Genomic DNA, 15,657 nt, shown 5'->3' with positions numbered 1-15,657 from the left:
CACAGTACACTGATCTCTTTTGAACTCTCCTCACACCATAAGATTTTCCACCCTCCTACTATTTTATGCCTAAATCTAGGAAAAGTAATGGAACTGGGCTTCACTTAAGAAAGGCTAATTAGATCCTGCTGTAATTTACAGCAAATGTACCATAGACCCAACCATCAACAAGAGTCTGCCCAATATAAACATTTATATCTCTGACTCTTTAATGAAGGAATTCTAAAAATCATAACTATGCTGGGGGGGAGGGGGTGGGGAGGAACTCCAACAAACATACTGATGCATCAATTCATCTACATTCATGCTGCATGGACAATTTTACAAGAACTGTGATTTGGGAGAGGAGTACAAATGGATGTGCAGACTTCTAAATAAACTTTGAAGTAGGTTTTTCCTATACCTTATTTCACCTCTATGTCACAGAGCCATGGGATATTGCAGTTAAATCCCATGTCTAAATATCAGATGTGTTCCAGTTTATATGTCAAGTCAAATGCCTATCACCACAACAGAGATTTGCAACCAAACACAAGTTTTTAAAATTTATTTTTAACTGAACAGTACACCTGATGGCACAGAATTAATTTCTTTACTCAGCACTCTCGTAACAGTGTGCTTTTTCAGGCTGGGGTATAACTGACTGTGGAGCACACTGGGTTTGCCTTCTCCACCTTGGACTGCCTGCGGTAAGATTGCTACAGCAACAATCTCCTTCCTCAAGCCAATGCTAAAGCAGCAACACTTTCCCCCCCTCCTCCAGCTGCTAAGCAAAGAATAAACTTTTAGCTTTGCCCCTCCTTTATTGGAAGGGGAATAGGGTAATATGCTGTAATTGGTTTTCCATGTTTGCCAAGAGTCTGTTTCCTCTTATCATCCACAATATTTAACATAAGTCTTGTAATAGTTCCAAAAATAATAAAATCTGTCCCAAGAATAAAAATGATAGATCCACAACATGCTGCTTTTTTTGTCATGGTCTTGGTTTCGTAACATTCTGTTAGTAGTTTTTATTGCCTAATGTTGTGGTTTCTTTCATACGCGGCAGACCCAGTAAAGACATTTCATCAGCTACTTACACAGCAGCAGCCTGGATTATTTACAAATGGAGATTTCAGTAGTGTATTACAATAAATCACCACTGCATACTGTTAAAAGTTACATTGCAGCAATGTGGCAGAGGAGAACCCAGAGATTCTAGGGGGAGGAACATTAACGATACACAAATCATACATGTGATCTCAGCAAACAAATTTATTAAGATATCCAAATAAAACCTGTTGGTCTTCCTCTGTCTCCTCTATCTCCTCCCATGCAATAGTGGAAGAGGACTAGGCAAATTATATCCCCCCACACATGCAAACCAGTACACACAGTAGGTGTAACAAGTAACAGAGCCTGTGTAATACTTCCTTCATGCTTTTATATCATGCAGCCAGATAGCACACATATCCCTCTCTCCCTCTGCCCCACCCTTCCACCCCTAAAACAAATGCCCCATACTGGGCAAATTCCTGTAAGTGTGGGAGTTACGGATGTGGAGCAAGTAAAGACAGAGCAGCATTTCCCTCACAGGATTTAGTGTGAACAAAACAATATGAAAACAGAAAAGACAAAAAAGGAGATAATATACAGGAGAAACTGATTTAGAACAAAAAAAAAAACCCCAAACCAAACAAATCAGCCAAAAAACCCAAGATGAAAGTTGTAGGACACTCAGTAGTATCAAAAGAGCAGTCTGTTAAATCCCTACCTCAGGCCTCAGCATTTACAAAAGCAACACCCTGCTGGTAACATCTAAGAGAAAAATACAGGCACATTGGGGTACCCTCTTTAAGAAAGACCACTTAAAAAAATTCCTCCAATGCTCAAAATTGTCTTCTGATATTTCTAAGTTACTTTAGTACACTTCTTAGAAATTCTGATTCAGTTTATCTGTATTTTTGAGCCTGAAAAGAAGTTTCAATTTTTTCCCAAGAACAGATTTAGTGCTCTAGCACAGTCACAGGTAAATTCTTCAGGCAGAAAAAACTTGCCCCATTTAAATGTGCATCATTTAGTGTGTGCCCCTCTAACCCACACACCATATAAATATTGCAGCTAAAGGCTCTTCAAAGTCCACCACAAGAAACTAAGTGTCACAAAAGGCGTAACACAGCAGAAAGGATACAACTCTGGAGCAGGGGATGGAGCTCTCTGCTTACTGGGGCTCCAGACACTTGCTGCTTTAGCTTATCAGCAAGTGTTTTGGCAGTTGTTTTACCTTAACTCACTGCTGAGGCTGATCTGCACAAGAGTAAATCAGAATGACTGAAGCCAAGAGAGACACACAGGGCTAAGATTGAGGGAGAGTTGTTAATCTTTCCTCAATGACTGCCAAAATTCCTGGAGAATTTCATTTTTAGTAGAAATGGGAGAGACGAGTTTATAGTCACGCTTGAAGGGCTTATCACCCCAATCTTTTGGGTTTTTTTTTGTTTTTTTTTTTTTTAATTTTAAATTGATTATTCTTTCTACCACATTCTAAACCATGATTAAGGGAAAAATTGCACCTTGGCATGATTTCTTTGGTATCAACAGTTTCACATTACATGTAACAGGTGTACAAGTTGCTGGGAAACAATTACATGTTTGGGTTCTTTGGTTGTGAAAATGTAACCAACAAAAGCAACTGGAATTCAACATGGAATCTCAGCAAGTTTTCAGTCGCTCATGTACAAGTAAAGCTGAAACCTGTGAAAGAATCATGTTTAAGCAAATGTTTTAGAAGTAAACCCTCCTGCTAAGTTCTGTGCTATAAAATTTTCAAATTCTAATTGGATACAACAGCATCAGGACTTCTCAAAAAGAATCTCTACAAAATACAGAGATTTCTGTAGCAACAAAAGGTTTACATGTGCATAAAGTTTGTGACAAAAAGCCAGCCAGAATGCATGGAAATTTCAGTTTTGTTCTAGCTACTCTTTGAAAGTACCACGGTCTTAACATAATGTACAGTCTAAGACTGGCATGTGAGCCAGGACCAAACCAGCAGGATCAGCAACTGATTGCAGACATGACTTTAGTAAGCCACAGCATATTCCCTCTGCCCCTCTCACCCCCAAAAAGCAGCACTGGCGTTTCTTCACTATAGTAGCCCTGGATTCCTGGGCAATTCTATACCTCTTCCATGTTTTCAGAAAATGAGACTGTCAGAAGCTTCCAGTTTTTCAAATCATCACTGCTAAAACAGCATGAACTTCTGTTCTTCTCAGGGCAGGGCTCAAATCTCCCCCCCGCTCCCTTAATGGACAGTTTTTACAGCTAACATTATTCCCCTTTGGAATGAAGCTCAGGCTGCTATGTAAGAGCACATTTTTCTCTCATCTCAAACAACTGAATTCTACAACATTGCCAAGTGAAAAAAACTTCAAGTAGTTAATCCAAACTAATAGTCATGTTCATTCACTCCTCCTTGTAAACAGCTAGTTAGGACATGCCAGTTTTCCTGTGTCATCCATGCAGTTCAGTCCTATGGTTTTACTGTCATGCAACGCATTTTCAAACTTCAACCGAAACAGTAAGTGTGCTCCATAAATGCAAACTCTGTGAAATAAACAGTTAAAAGTTGAAAGTACGTAAATGGAGTAACCTCTTAATAACTTAAAAACTGAAAATAATTATATTACATTGCTGAAAATGTTACTAAGTGTGTAAAAAAGAAGGGAGTCAGCAACTAATATAAATCCATACTGGTTCCCCCTTCCCCGAGATACCAACAAAAGGTTCCACACCATTTTTTCAAATTTTATTTAATCTCAGAACCACTGCTATGTTACACCCATCAGGCTGAAATTTATTCACTCTGAATGTTCAAGTTCTGACAATCAGAATGGGTGACACGAGGATCCCTTTCCTCCAGTGTTGTGTTGCAGTCAATATTGGTCCAGTAAGACAGAAGTTTTGCAGTCATTGCCTGCCCCCACCCCTTTATTTCCCCCAATACATGAAGCATGGCCTACCATTAGCATCACCCTTTTGTCTGCAATTATTTAAATAGGATGAGATGGAAACTCAGTTGTTTGCACATTTGTATGAAAGGTGACATGAACATTCTGTATTTTAACAAATAAACACTTAAACACAGGATTTTGTTTTGTCCTGTTGCAACCCTTTCATTGAAGGAAAAATATACCCCTCCCCCCAGCCATCACCATAATAAGTAACAAAACATTTGTAGTTTTGATTTTCAGTAAGATTTCCAAACTGGCAGATTTTATTTTCACACCCTCTTCACAATAGACAAGATGCTTACCATATATTTAGGATTACAAGTTGTCACTAAAAGAAAACTTTACACGACCACTATACATTTAGGTTGAAAAACTGTCCTTGCATGAAAAATATACCTAGAAATCAAGTGGTAAACAAGAAAAAACCATTGAGAAGATTAATGTTTTTAAAATGTGCCATTTTAAATTTATCAACTCCTCCTCTACTTTTCATCCATACTCTGTTTTCACCTACAGTATTTGTTAAGGCAAACAGCTAATCCATTTCTGAAGAGGTGTTGTGGAAATTGTGGATAAACAGCAAACATTTGGCATTAAAATAGATAGCACGTATGTAGCCTCTAGTAATATACATTAAGCATCTCTCTTGGACTTCAGGATAATGACAGGGGAGCATGAACATGCTAACAATGTCAAAAAGGCTTAAAATTTAGCATCCAAGCAGTTCCTATTAATGCTTTTGTAGTTTTCAAGCTCTAAGTAGTATAGATTTTATGCAAATGCATTAAAGAATTCTAGCTTGGCAAGTACACCCAAGCAGGTTATTAAACTATATATACAGAAAGTGATAAATACAGAATTAAAAGAGTCCTTCTGCTTCTCTTCATAGCCTTGAAAATTGACAAAAAACTTGAGGACAGCTCTACAATATTAAACATTAGGTAACCTCAGGAGCTGGGAAACCTAACTACACAAACTGATTAAAATACTCAGATGACTTTGTAGTGTTTAATACAATTCAGTTCGTAGTCAAGGGCACAAGACAACATTTAACAAAAATAATCACATCAATTGACCTAGAAATCAAATGTAAATAGATATGAATACAATCTCCAAAATCTGTCTTTAAGTGAACATTAACCATTTATTCAAAGTTATACAAGAATTTGAAGGATAAAGTCTTCTGCAACAGGAAACCAACTTACAAGTTTCATGTCTCAGTTGAATTGAAGTGGAGGCGAGCGGGGCAGGGGGAGGGAAGGGTGAACAAACAAGTAAGTAGGCCTCATCCAGGCAGCTAGAAAGTAAAAACAGGCTCAACAGCAGCCTCCTCCAGCTTGTTGTCCTCCCTGATTGCCTGCAAGTGTTGCATTGGTGGCAGCATGTTGAGGGCCAATTTTTATGCCATTTGCCTGAAATGAAGTTTAATACACAGTGTAAATATTTTAGAATATACTTAAAAAGCTACTTTTTCTATTTAGATCACATAACAAGTTCTCCTAATGTATGCAATAAATACATCAAAGTTTGTAATTTTTCCTAGCATGTTCTTAGCAATTAAATATTATTTAAAGTAAGATGCCTTCCTTCTCATTTGAATTTTATCTCCATGTTACACTCTGTAGCTTAAACTCCTATTAAAAAAAAAAACACAGAGCAAGAATTGTATTTGAATACTACTTGGCATATAGCTTAAAAATACACAACATTTGCTAAGAAACATTTGCTAACCTCTCCCCTCTTGCCAAAATCTCCACCAGTTTAATAGTTTAATATAAAACTTTTCCTCTCTAGACAGCATTTCTTTCTGTGTTGAATCAGCTGTAGAGGCTAAGGGCATACGAGTGTTCTGTGTCATCAATAATTTCTGTGATCCCAAAAGACATGGCTACTTGCCAAGAACCCACACACAGCGTAGCTCTTTCATTCATCAAAATCACACTTATATCTTAGCCCTCACTCCCTCAAGTGGATTTTACCTAAAAATACACCACTTTGAGAAAAGTAATACAGTAGCTTCAGAAATTAAGCTCTTAAGGAAACTTTGCGTCACAGCAAATCTCAGATTTATAGTGCTTGGCAGTTGTTCTGCAGCAGTGGTAGCCTTCGGGTTTCTGGCACTCGCTTAGTATTGACAGCAGCTGATGTGGTTTCTTTTCGCTCTTTGACTCCCCTTTAATAAAAAGCATGCCCTATGGCTCATTGGTTTTGCCCCCTCTGGGCTGATAGCAACTTCTTGAGGAATCAAGAAGCCAGACTTGGCATAAAGCCAAGTAAGTAGCACGGACTGTTGGCTCTTGACAGCATATTGCAATCAAAGCTCGGTAAGGCACAGTAAAGCAGTCAGCTACTATATGAAACTCGACAGATACAACAAGCATGCTTTTTCAGACACTCTGCTCTCCAATTTATATTGCACTACCAACTGCATTTTCTTCAGGAAAGATGTGAAAGATGATCTTAAATTTTTCATCAGTGAACTGAATTTAAGAAGTGCTTCACCAACATGCACACACACTTTCCAGTCAGAATTAGTTTAGAGGATTACTATTCACATCTTATTTAGCTACAAGTTTCCTGATGCATTACTTTGCATACTGCTGAAGTTTCTGATTTTTTTCCTCTTTCAACAGTCTGAATTCTCTCATGTTGAAATATATTGAGCGAAAAAAGATAAAACTACCTAATTTGAGTCCTGCCAATTCCCTCCCTACTCTGAACAATCCTGCAAGGACGGTAATGTCTAAGCATCTCACTGACAGTCTGGAGATAGCTTTCCACAGAGCACAAACAGAGCACAGTGGTGGCGCAGATTTTCACATGTGGTTTCATTAAGCACCTCAGCAACAATATAGAGGGACATGCAGGATAAAAAACCCAACCTGATCTCCCGAAAAGACTGATCGCCTCACATTGTCAAATTTTTATGAGACTGTTAACAGAGAGCTTATATAAAACTATGTTAGGAAGCAAGATTTTCAACAGCACAGTAATTTCAAAATTCAAGACACACTATACATCTTTCTAGCTCTTGTTCCCCTTTCTCCATCTCTCCACCCCTATCCCAAACAAGCAAAGGCACAGGCCCTAATCTCTAATTTCACTAATGTGCATAAGCAAAATGGCTAATCTTTTACTCCCTACAGTATCCAGCCACCTAAACCAGGAACATCTCAAAAGTCTTTTATGTAACTCTCAAAGCAATCCCTCCCCTACACTGGACAGCTCATGGAGTGCATCTGGCATATCAACATGGTCCTCCATTTACATAGTGGAAAATTATCTTTGAAAACAGATGACACCATATGGAGAAGTGGATGAAAGTGGATTTTCTTCTCTTTTGGGGATTTATATTATTTTGTGATGCTTCATGGATGGATAGGGTCACTTATTTTAATCCATTTTTATCACAATGGCAGACAACTCTATAGCCAAATGGAACAGACAAATCTTTTACTGTCCAGCTTTCTAGGGGAGGTGAATTCTGTGCTTTAAAAAAGCAGAAAGTGTACAGAGTACTAAAAGTTACCTCATTATTAATGTCAAAAACTCCTTCCTGGATTTTCTCGTAGATCTCCTTTGCAGTGTTAATAAATGCCTAGAACGGAGAAAGAAGACCACAGACACAATGAATGCGATATCCTTCAGTGTAGGATGCACTAACTGGAATTCAATCTCATGTGCAGTTGCTTCAGTGAGACTTTCCTTCCTGACCTCTGCAGGAACAGGTATGACAACAGCATCCCATAACCCACCCTGAAGCAGCAATGGATCACACGCTGTTTACAAAAACAGTGGCATTTTCATAACATCTGTATTCCACAATCTGTTGTCCAGTAATTACAGGGAAAAAGTGGTTTTTAAGATATATAAATTACTTTTAAATTATTTATTTCTGACCCTTATGGATAGATTGTGTGGCAGATGGTTTCCTCTACCCTTAATATCTCTGTAATAGGCCACTCTAGATTAGAGTGCTTAGCAACATAAAACCACAGGGTACTTACAATGATGATGTAAGGATGCTGTCTGCTGGCTGAAACCTTACGCTATCATTTAATATTCACCTAATTTTAAGAACGTATTCTCTTTAATTAATCTTGCACACAATGGGTAACAGACATCTTAATAGTAGAAAGGAGGGGCCCCAGGTTTTGTAATGACTTCTAAAAATCTATTGTTTTAATTCAGAGAAAACACTTTGACACTCAGATCTGAACAAGTGACTGATATAGATGTTTTTGGTTAAAGTTTACAATCAATGATTCCATTTTCATCTGTCATTTAGCTTTATAGGTCAAGTAACACCTAAAATAATGCATAATTTAGGAGGTGATTAACAGCAGCTAGTAATTACAATAAACATACAGTTCTTTTTGTTTTAAAATACCAACACCATGCAAGCACACAAGCCATGCTACCTTCTGCACAAGCCTATTACAGCAAATACAGATCTAATTCAAATATAAAAAAGTAAACAGGGTTCATGGAGAGGAACAAATCATACCTTTCCTCATTTCTACACTGGAAGCATTTGACTGCTGAACTTGCCACCAGAGCTTTGTTTCCTAATTAACAGGACTGATATGTTTTCACCTTTAAAGGCCTTACAGCTCCCCAGAGTAATCAATCTACTGCAGCTCAATTACTGCACCAAGCACACACCACAGCCAGTGAAGGAGACTTGAACGACTGCAGCAGGAGCAGAGAGATATGAATATGCATAAACTCTAAGTGGGTGATCGAATCATCACAGAGGGTCATGAGAATTTGCAGCAAAATAATGAGAAGAATTAATCATTGCAGATTCACAAGGCACTTAGGAAGCGAGTTCGTTTTTCAAACACGTGTTACAGTTGAGAAGAAAAATTGGCTTTTGGCCAACTACGAATTGATTCAAATTCCTCCGAAACTGAAGTTTTCTATGTAAGGAAAAAAATTCAAACTTATCTTTGTTCCTGATAACATACTAATTATTGTAATGGCTTCATACATGTGCCCACTGAAAGGCGTAAGTCAACTTTGAAATTCACACAGCTGGATTCTGTGAGGATCCTTACTTCTACTTCAGCGGAACATTAAACAGAACTTGAAGTCTTAAAAAAAGTGTTATGATAACTTCATGTAAACAAGCACTTAACAATTGGCACTTCTAACTCTTCTAGAAGATGTTGGCTAAGTACACCAAGACTCTTAGAATTAATTTCATGAGAATTACATTAAATCTATAAAAATTGCTTTAGAGCAACAAACCAGAATTTTAACAGACTCCAAACTGATACAACTGAGAATAAATTAATTTTTGGGTACTACACTCAAGAGCAGTCATTGTAGCAATGCATCTATCCTCACAAAAACCAGTAAAACACACTGGATAAAAGCACTGCACCAACATAAAATTCCTTTTATGGTACACATGTACCATACAAAGCAAAAGAGTATACTGAGTTCAGTGCAGTATATTTTAATATTAAACATATTGGCCAAGAAACTGTTGATCTGAAAAATCCAAATATTCCATTAATCTTAGGTGTACCATTTCTGTTCTCTTGAAGTCATAATCTGACTACCCCATTGCCAACAGTGATTCTGGTGCATGACATATTTAAACAGCACATACTGTTACTTTGCATAGCAAAATGCCAGGTTGCACTGGGCCACAGAAATAATTCTTCTTTGAAAACAAATTATAAGGACATAGCACATAGAAAGTCTATCTCACATTCCCTTCTTTGTATATATTTTAAAAAATTGCTACTAATCAGCCTTGAAAAGAGACTTGAATCCCTTGATATTTCCATTTGTCTCTCAGATCCATGTATCTTAACTTACAATTCAAAGAGTAAGCAGACTCAATCACCTGAGATCATCACTAAAACAGCAGTCTACCTGCTTTAAGACTATCCCATCAGATTTTGGCTAATGCTAGTGCTCCAATTATCAAGGACAAGAAGGTGAACTTGGTAGAATTGACTTCTTCCAAAAATCTCTTTTAATACTGCATGTTCTCGCTCTTATCTGGAACATGCAGTATACTATAAACTCTTAATTATTTATGGGCAGTTTATCCTATTTTCAGATTAACTGAGCCATAAATGCAGAAAGACAGAATGATTTCCCCTCAAATCCAGTTTAGATTTATTAGACCACATGCAGGGCACTGCAAGAACACAGCTGCAGCACCTCACAGACCAGCCTGGATCCAGGTGCAGTTCAGCCACTTCCACACAAGACCTCACCAGCAAGCCCACACGGACTCAGCTGGCTGCCTACCAAGCCTACTGCAGTTGCACTGTACATTCCTATAATGCTGCTGCTACTAAAACACCAGACAAAGATACTCATGCTTCTCCATCCCAAATCAGGTCCAGGCTCATTTTCACCACTCCAGGGGACACAGTAGCAGACTCACCCTGCATTTATACATAATCACCTGAAAGATGGCAATGCCCTAGTACACAGTGCCTCTGTTACTCATAAAAGGAAGTGAGAGACTTTTGCAAAATCAGTATGTTAGACTTCCAAATATAAAAATCCTTGATTACATTTTGGGGAAATTCAAGAAAACAATGTACCTTCAGGAAAATGTCTACATTTAATGTTTAACTCTGATCATTTTCTAAACTCCAACTTGCTGATGCTTTTTGCATGAGACTGCATATAACTGTACCACAGCAATAAAAAAGGTTGTACACAAGTTATTCAGTGACTTGTTTTAATGTAACATGTTTTTCAATTGTGTGCTCATTATCACTAGGTTCCCAAATCATAGCAATATCCCTTTGAGGAAAAGTGCATTACTGTACAAGTGGGAAAGTGAGCCTTGCAAGATGTGATCTGCCTGTTGTGTCATGCCTGCACCTACTGCAAAGCCAACAAAAGAGGCTTTTAAATCACAATATATCAGTACATTATCATTTTAGATTATTTGTATAAGGAGTTTCCCAGATTATATAGCAACATGAGGCTCAAGAAGTCACGACTCACAGTGCTTGCTCCAAAAAACTCCCCAAACAACCCAAAACTGCAACTACAAAAAACACTACAGATACTGCATTTAAGGTAAATTAATCCTACAAACACTGAATGTAGAATTAAATCAACTTCAACATTCATATCATCACACAAAGAAGTAATACAGTTTTAACCACCCTTGAGACAAATCCAGGAAAAATTAATTCTGTAACTGGTAAAAACAATGCAAAAAACAAGTAAGGGAGTAAGTAAGTTCTGATACCACTGTCTCATGGGAGCTGTATGCAGGAGTAATAATAAGTTAGGGGCACCAGAATGTGAGTAGTAGAGCAGCTACATTCAGTTTTTACTTGCAGATGTCAATAATGTCACTTGTTTTTCTCAGAAAGCTATTGGAAGGACAACAATCTTAGGACTTTGCTATAAGCTGAGCATAGCAGGAAAAAACTTGTAAATGAATTACTGATATGTTTCAAAACTCAAGACTACTAGTTCATCTTTGCCTATAATCAGGTACGAGAACATGTTCAGCACTGCTAGCTCGTGGAACATGCTGCCCTCTGGTGGCAATGTTAAAATTAAGTTTAATGCACGGAAATAAAAATTTGGCAATCATTATTTCCTGGATTCTTTCTTACAATTACATGAGGAATGCTGAAAGGTTAAATGTACCACAAATTTTAACGTATGACCCAGCCAACACCTCGAATTTTCCTCCTCTCCAATTTCCTATCTTATCTTTTAGCAGTAAGATATGATATAGTTAGATTACTCTACTATTTAAGAATGCATTTGGAAACAGTAACAACATAGACAAGAAATGGATTTATGCCTAAAGTATTCACCATCCCAGTGTGTAAGTGGTGCTAGATGGCCACTTAATAAAGTGAGATTCCAAAGCTCTGAGCAGCTCTTTTATGCACCCACAGTAAGGGAATGCTTTTTACAGGTAAATTATCTTTCAGGAAGAATCCTAGCACACTAAAAGGGATGCAGAGGGGTTAGTAAGCATAATAAGGTGCTATATAATGAACCCACACCCAAAAAGCACCCCAACACATTTGTAACCTTATATTTGAAGTATAGGTGCAAAGACACAAACCAGAAGTTGACAGCGATTTCTTTATGTCCCCATTGAGGGACAAACTTTCTGACAGACTTCTTGAGCTGATACATATTACTAGAGCTCAAACTGACTTAATAAGTTCTGTAACTGTTGTTGAACAGTTACCCGAGGGAAACCAAAAAAGATAGAACCCCCAGAACTAAGAATCCTTTTCTCCAGGAATCTACAGGTCAGGCAAGCAGTATCATAGATTTCATGCTCTTCTATGAAGACTGAAACACTTAGTTATCTGAGACTTTGTATTTTTATCATACCACCAGACGCCCAGAAGCCCCAAGAACCACGGCAGAGCCAGTGTTCCTTATTGTCAAGTTGGGGCACAATCCAAGGATTTGCCACAAGCAGCTAAAAGCTGTGTATCCTCATTAGAGCTAGGTGTCCTGCCCCTTCTTCCTTCCTCAGCTGAACTGACACAAGCTTCAACCCCATTTTCTCCTGGGAGAAACTGACTAAAATGTCAGCTTCACACAGCTGAAAGGTCACAGAACTTTGATTTCCAGAACTTGAAGGAATATTGGTTTTGATGCAAATTAAGATAAACCTAACTTTTGGGTGGGTGTTTTTGGTTTTATTTAAAGACTTATGACCTAGAAATCCTGCTCTTTTTCAAGTGTTAGTCAGATTACCTCTTGTGTGTTACTTTACATTGCTATGAAAATTATTAACATCCTATGATTTTAAAGTTTTATTAACTAAATTCCTGCTTACTATATTACCATGTCAAACAACTGCTTGTTTCCCAGCTGTTAGTTGTGTTCAAGGAAGGTTAGAAGGGAAATTAAACACACTCTAAAAATCAGTTCGACTTTAGATGCCTCTAAGAATCTAATTTTTCCATGATATTTTCACTTTCACTCTTCAGAGAATATTACAAAAGAGCATCTCCTTTCTCTTACTGTGCCACTGTTGAAGCTACAGGAGCTTTGAATATTTGTTATTCATTTAAGCAAAAGCATGAAAGAAGCTGCCTGAAGAGAAAATTAAGTCATAACTGAAACAGAACCACTGAATGACCATCAAGCTCCATGTAGCAGAAGTGCTCCATTGCTCAGTTAAAACCATTAGTCCATTCAGATTTAATCCTAAATAATGAATTCACTGTTGCATTCTATTTATGTGCAGACAACTGGGAACAACACAACCAATGCTCTTAAGTTTGGCATAGACACCCCTCCATATGGGAAACAACTTACTAAAACCAACTCCCACACCAGGAGTCAGTGATACACTGGCACAACTCAAGTGAGAATAGCTTCTGAACAGTAATGCTGTTTAGCACTGCTTTGACCAGCATCCAGAAAACTTTCTGGATTAAGACTGGTCCCATCAGTAATCATCATTAAAAGCAGCAGTCTGAAATTAAATAATAATGCACTAAGTTACTGTAGCTTCCCAAATACAGCTAGGTATCCTTACTTCTTGAGAATCAGTGCACATAAATAGATTCAAGCCATTGATATGCCAGGGACAAAGAGTTAAACACTATGTGCTGTAAGGGACTACGTGGTCACCCTGAGGTCATGCTGGTGATTCTACTCTGCCCTTGCCCAAGCAGTAAGCTCTCAGCAAACTCTGAACTGCATGTTGCAGGTAAGAGCACAATTAATAGTCACAAACTACTGCTGAACTACCAATGAAAATAACTAATGTGATAAAATTGCTAATGTCTCTTGCAAATGAGACAAAAAAAAAATTCCTATGTATTATGTGCTGGTTTAATGAGAGGTCAGAAAGTAATGGATGCTATGATTAAAACAAGTGCAAACCTGCGTGGGGTTCAGAGCCCATAGTTATGTGCGTACAAGTGAAAAGCCTCCCAATGGACATCAAGGTGTTTTCTTAGAAAAACTGAATAAGCAACACTGAACTCTGCAAAGAGCATTTCAGAGTGCACATCACCCATCCACAGTAAATATGTTAACCAAGATTCCAAAAGTTAACAAGACTCCACCATGAGAAAGCCCACAGCCATTCATGATAAAGTGTACACTGCTCTAACTACAATCACCTTAGAAATCACTGAGGAGAAAAAAAGAGAAGCACAAAGTCAGTAATATTTTGATAGTTGGTTACCTGTACAGCTTTTGACAGAAACTAAAAGGAAATCAACAACAACCTCCTGTTCAAATAAATATGAAGACACTAGCATTACCTGTCCTTGCACTGCAGTCAGATTATAAGCCTGTGCCTAACCTCCCTCCAGTAACCATTCTACCTTCTCAGTGACGCAGAAGCTCTTTTTACACAATCCCATTCCATATGAAATACGATGATTTAACCCTGTGGTCACAGCGAATCCTTAGAAGTCTCCAAAGTAACTATGAAGGATCTACTTCCCACTCCCTACTATCTATTACCTATTATGCAAACAGGATGGAAACTTTTCCAACAGCCTTGCACAAAACAAACAGCCAGCAGCATGTTTTCCACTCCTTATCATCCATTTCTATTCAAGATGTAAGTAATGAGACAAAATCCTGAAGAATATAATGAACAATTTTAAACTGTTTTAAGATCCAAGCACTGAAAAGGTCAGTGTACTGCTCCAGCTATGGATTTACTAAGGTATTCCACAGTGGTGGAAATCAGGATTGAACAAGGGAAACAGCTTAAAAAAACATTACCAACAGAAGCTGATTTGTTCATATAAAGAAACTGCTAGAAGTTAGGATTTTGCTTCTATAGCTGTTAACTATTCCTACATCATGCCACTTTTTTTTGTGTTTACTGAGAACACCATTTAAGGAATGCACTTGACTGTCACTGGAAAGGATTGGATCCTAAAGCTTTTCCACCAGAATTAGTCAGTACATACACACACTACTCCCACAAGGAGAGGATTCTATGTGAACTTTCTGATAAAGAACTTCATGCTCATTTGCCTCCTGACAATCAGAGATGCATTAGATACTGGACAATTCATTCACTAGGACATATTTTTGGATGCAAAAAGAGGTGATAACTTTAGAATCAGGTGGTAATGAATTCTGTCAAAGTCATCTATAGCTTACTGTAACTTTTCAAAAAACTTTAATATTTTATAATGAAAAGGCTTTACCACTAAAAGAATACCTCATTGGTCACACACCATTTTGAATTTAGGATAGTTTAGGAAATTAATAGGGATGGATTACGTAGTATAAGAAGTTATGCCATTTTAAGAAAGTTCAGTGTGGATGAACCCAGTATGGGCTTTAAAGACATGTGAAGCAATCTTTCTGATGTACATAGCACTAACATCTCAGCTGGAGCTCTTGGTCCACCACTGTACTTGCCTGGCTACAACACAGTTGGTTTTCTTTATAGCAGCCTGCATGGTGCTGTGTTTTGGATTTATGACTAAAACAGTGTTGATAGCACACTGATGTTTTAGCTACTGCTGAGTGTCAAGGTTTTCTATTTCTTACACTGCCCTCTCCTGACAGTGATTAGGCTTAGGGTAGGCAAAATCACGGGGGCACATAAACCAGCCAGGACAGCTGACCAGACCTGGCTTGAGGGGTATTTCATATTATATGATATAATGCTCAAGAAAAAAAACCAAAAGGTAGTCAAAGTCACTGG

At 37.9% G+C, this 15,657-nt stretch overlaps 1 protein-coding gene across 1 annotated transcript in view; it reads right to left on the bottom strand.

Moving 5' to 3' along the window:
- Nucleotides 1–3,765: 3,765 nt before the first annotated feature.
- RAB2A (RAB2A, member RAS oncogene family) overlaps nucleotides 3,766–15,657 on the bottom strand; it is a 43,052-nt gene continuing 31,160 nt past the window's right edge. Inside the window, exons 7-8 of the mRNA XM_063169224.1 lie at nucleotides 7,522–7,590; nucleotides 3,766–5,404 (exon numbers count right to left, since the gene is read on the bottom strand). Coding sequence (XP_063025294.1) covers nucleotides 5,309–5,404; nucleotides 7,522–7,590 — 165 coding nt within the window. The 3' untranslated portion in view covers nucleotides 3,766–5,308. The remainder of the gene's footprint in view (nucleotides 5,405–7,521; nucleotides 7,591–15,657) is intronic.

Source organism: Melospiza melodia, chromosome 1 (assembly GCF_035770615.1).
Source record: "Melospiza melodia melodia isolate bMelMel2 chromosome 1, bMelMel2.pri, whole genome shotgun sequence".
Taxonomy (NCBI): Eukaryota; Metazoa; Chordata; class Aves; order Passeriformes; family Passerellidae; genus Melospiza; species Melospiza melodia.
Note: the sequence above shows the minus strand (reverse complement) of the source record. Positions and strands in the feature narration are given on the sequence as shown.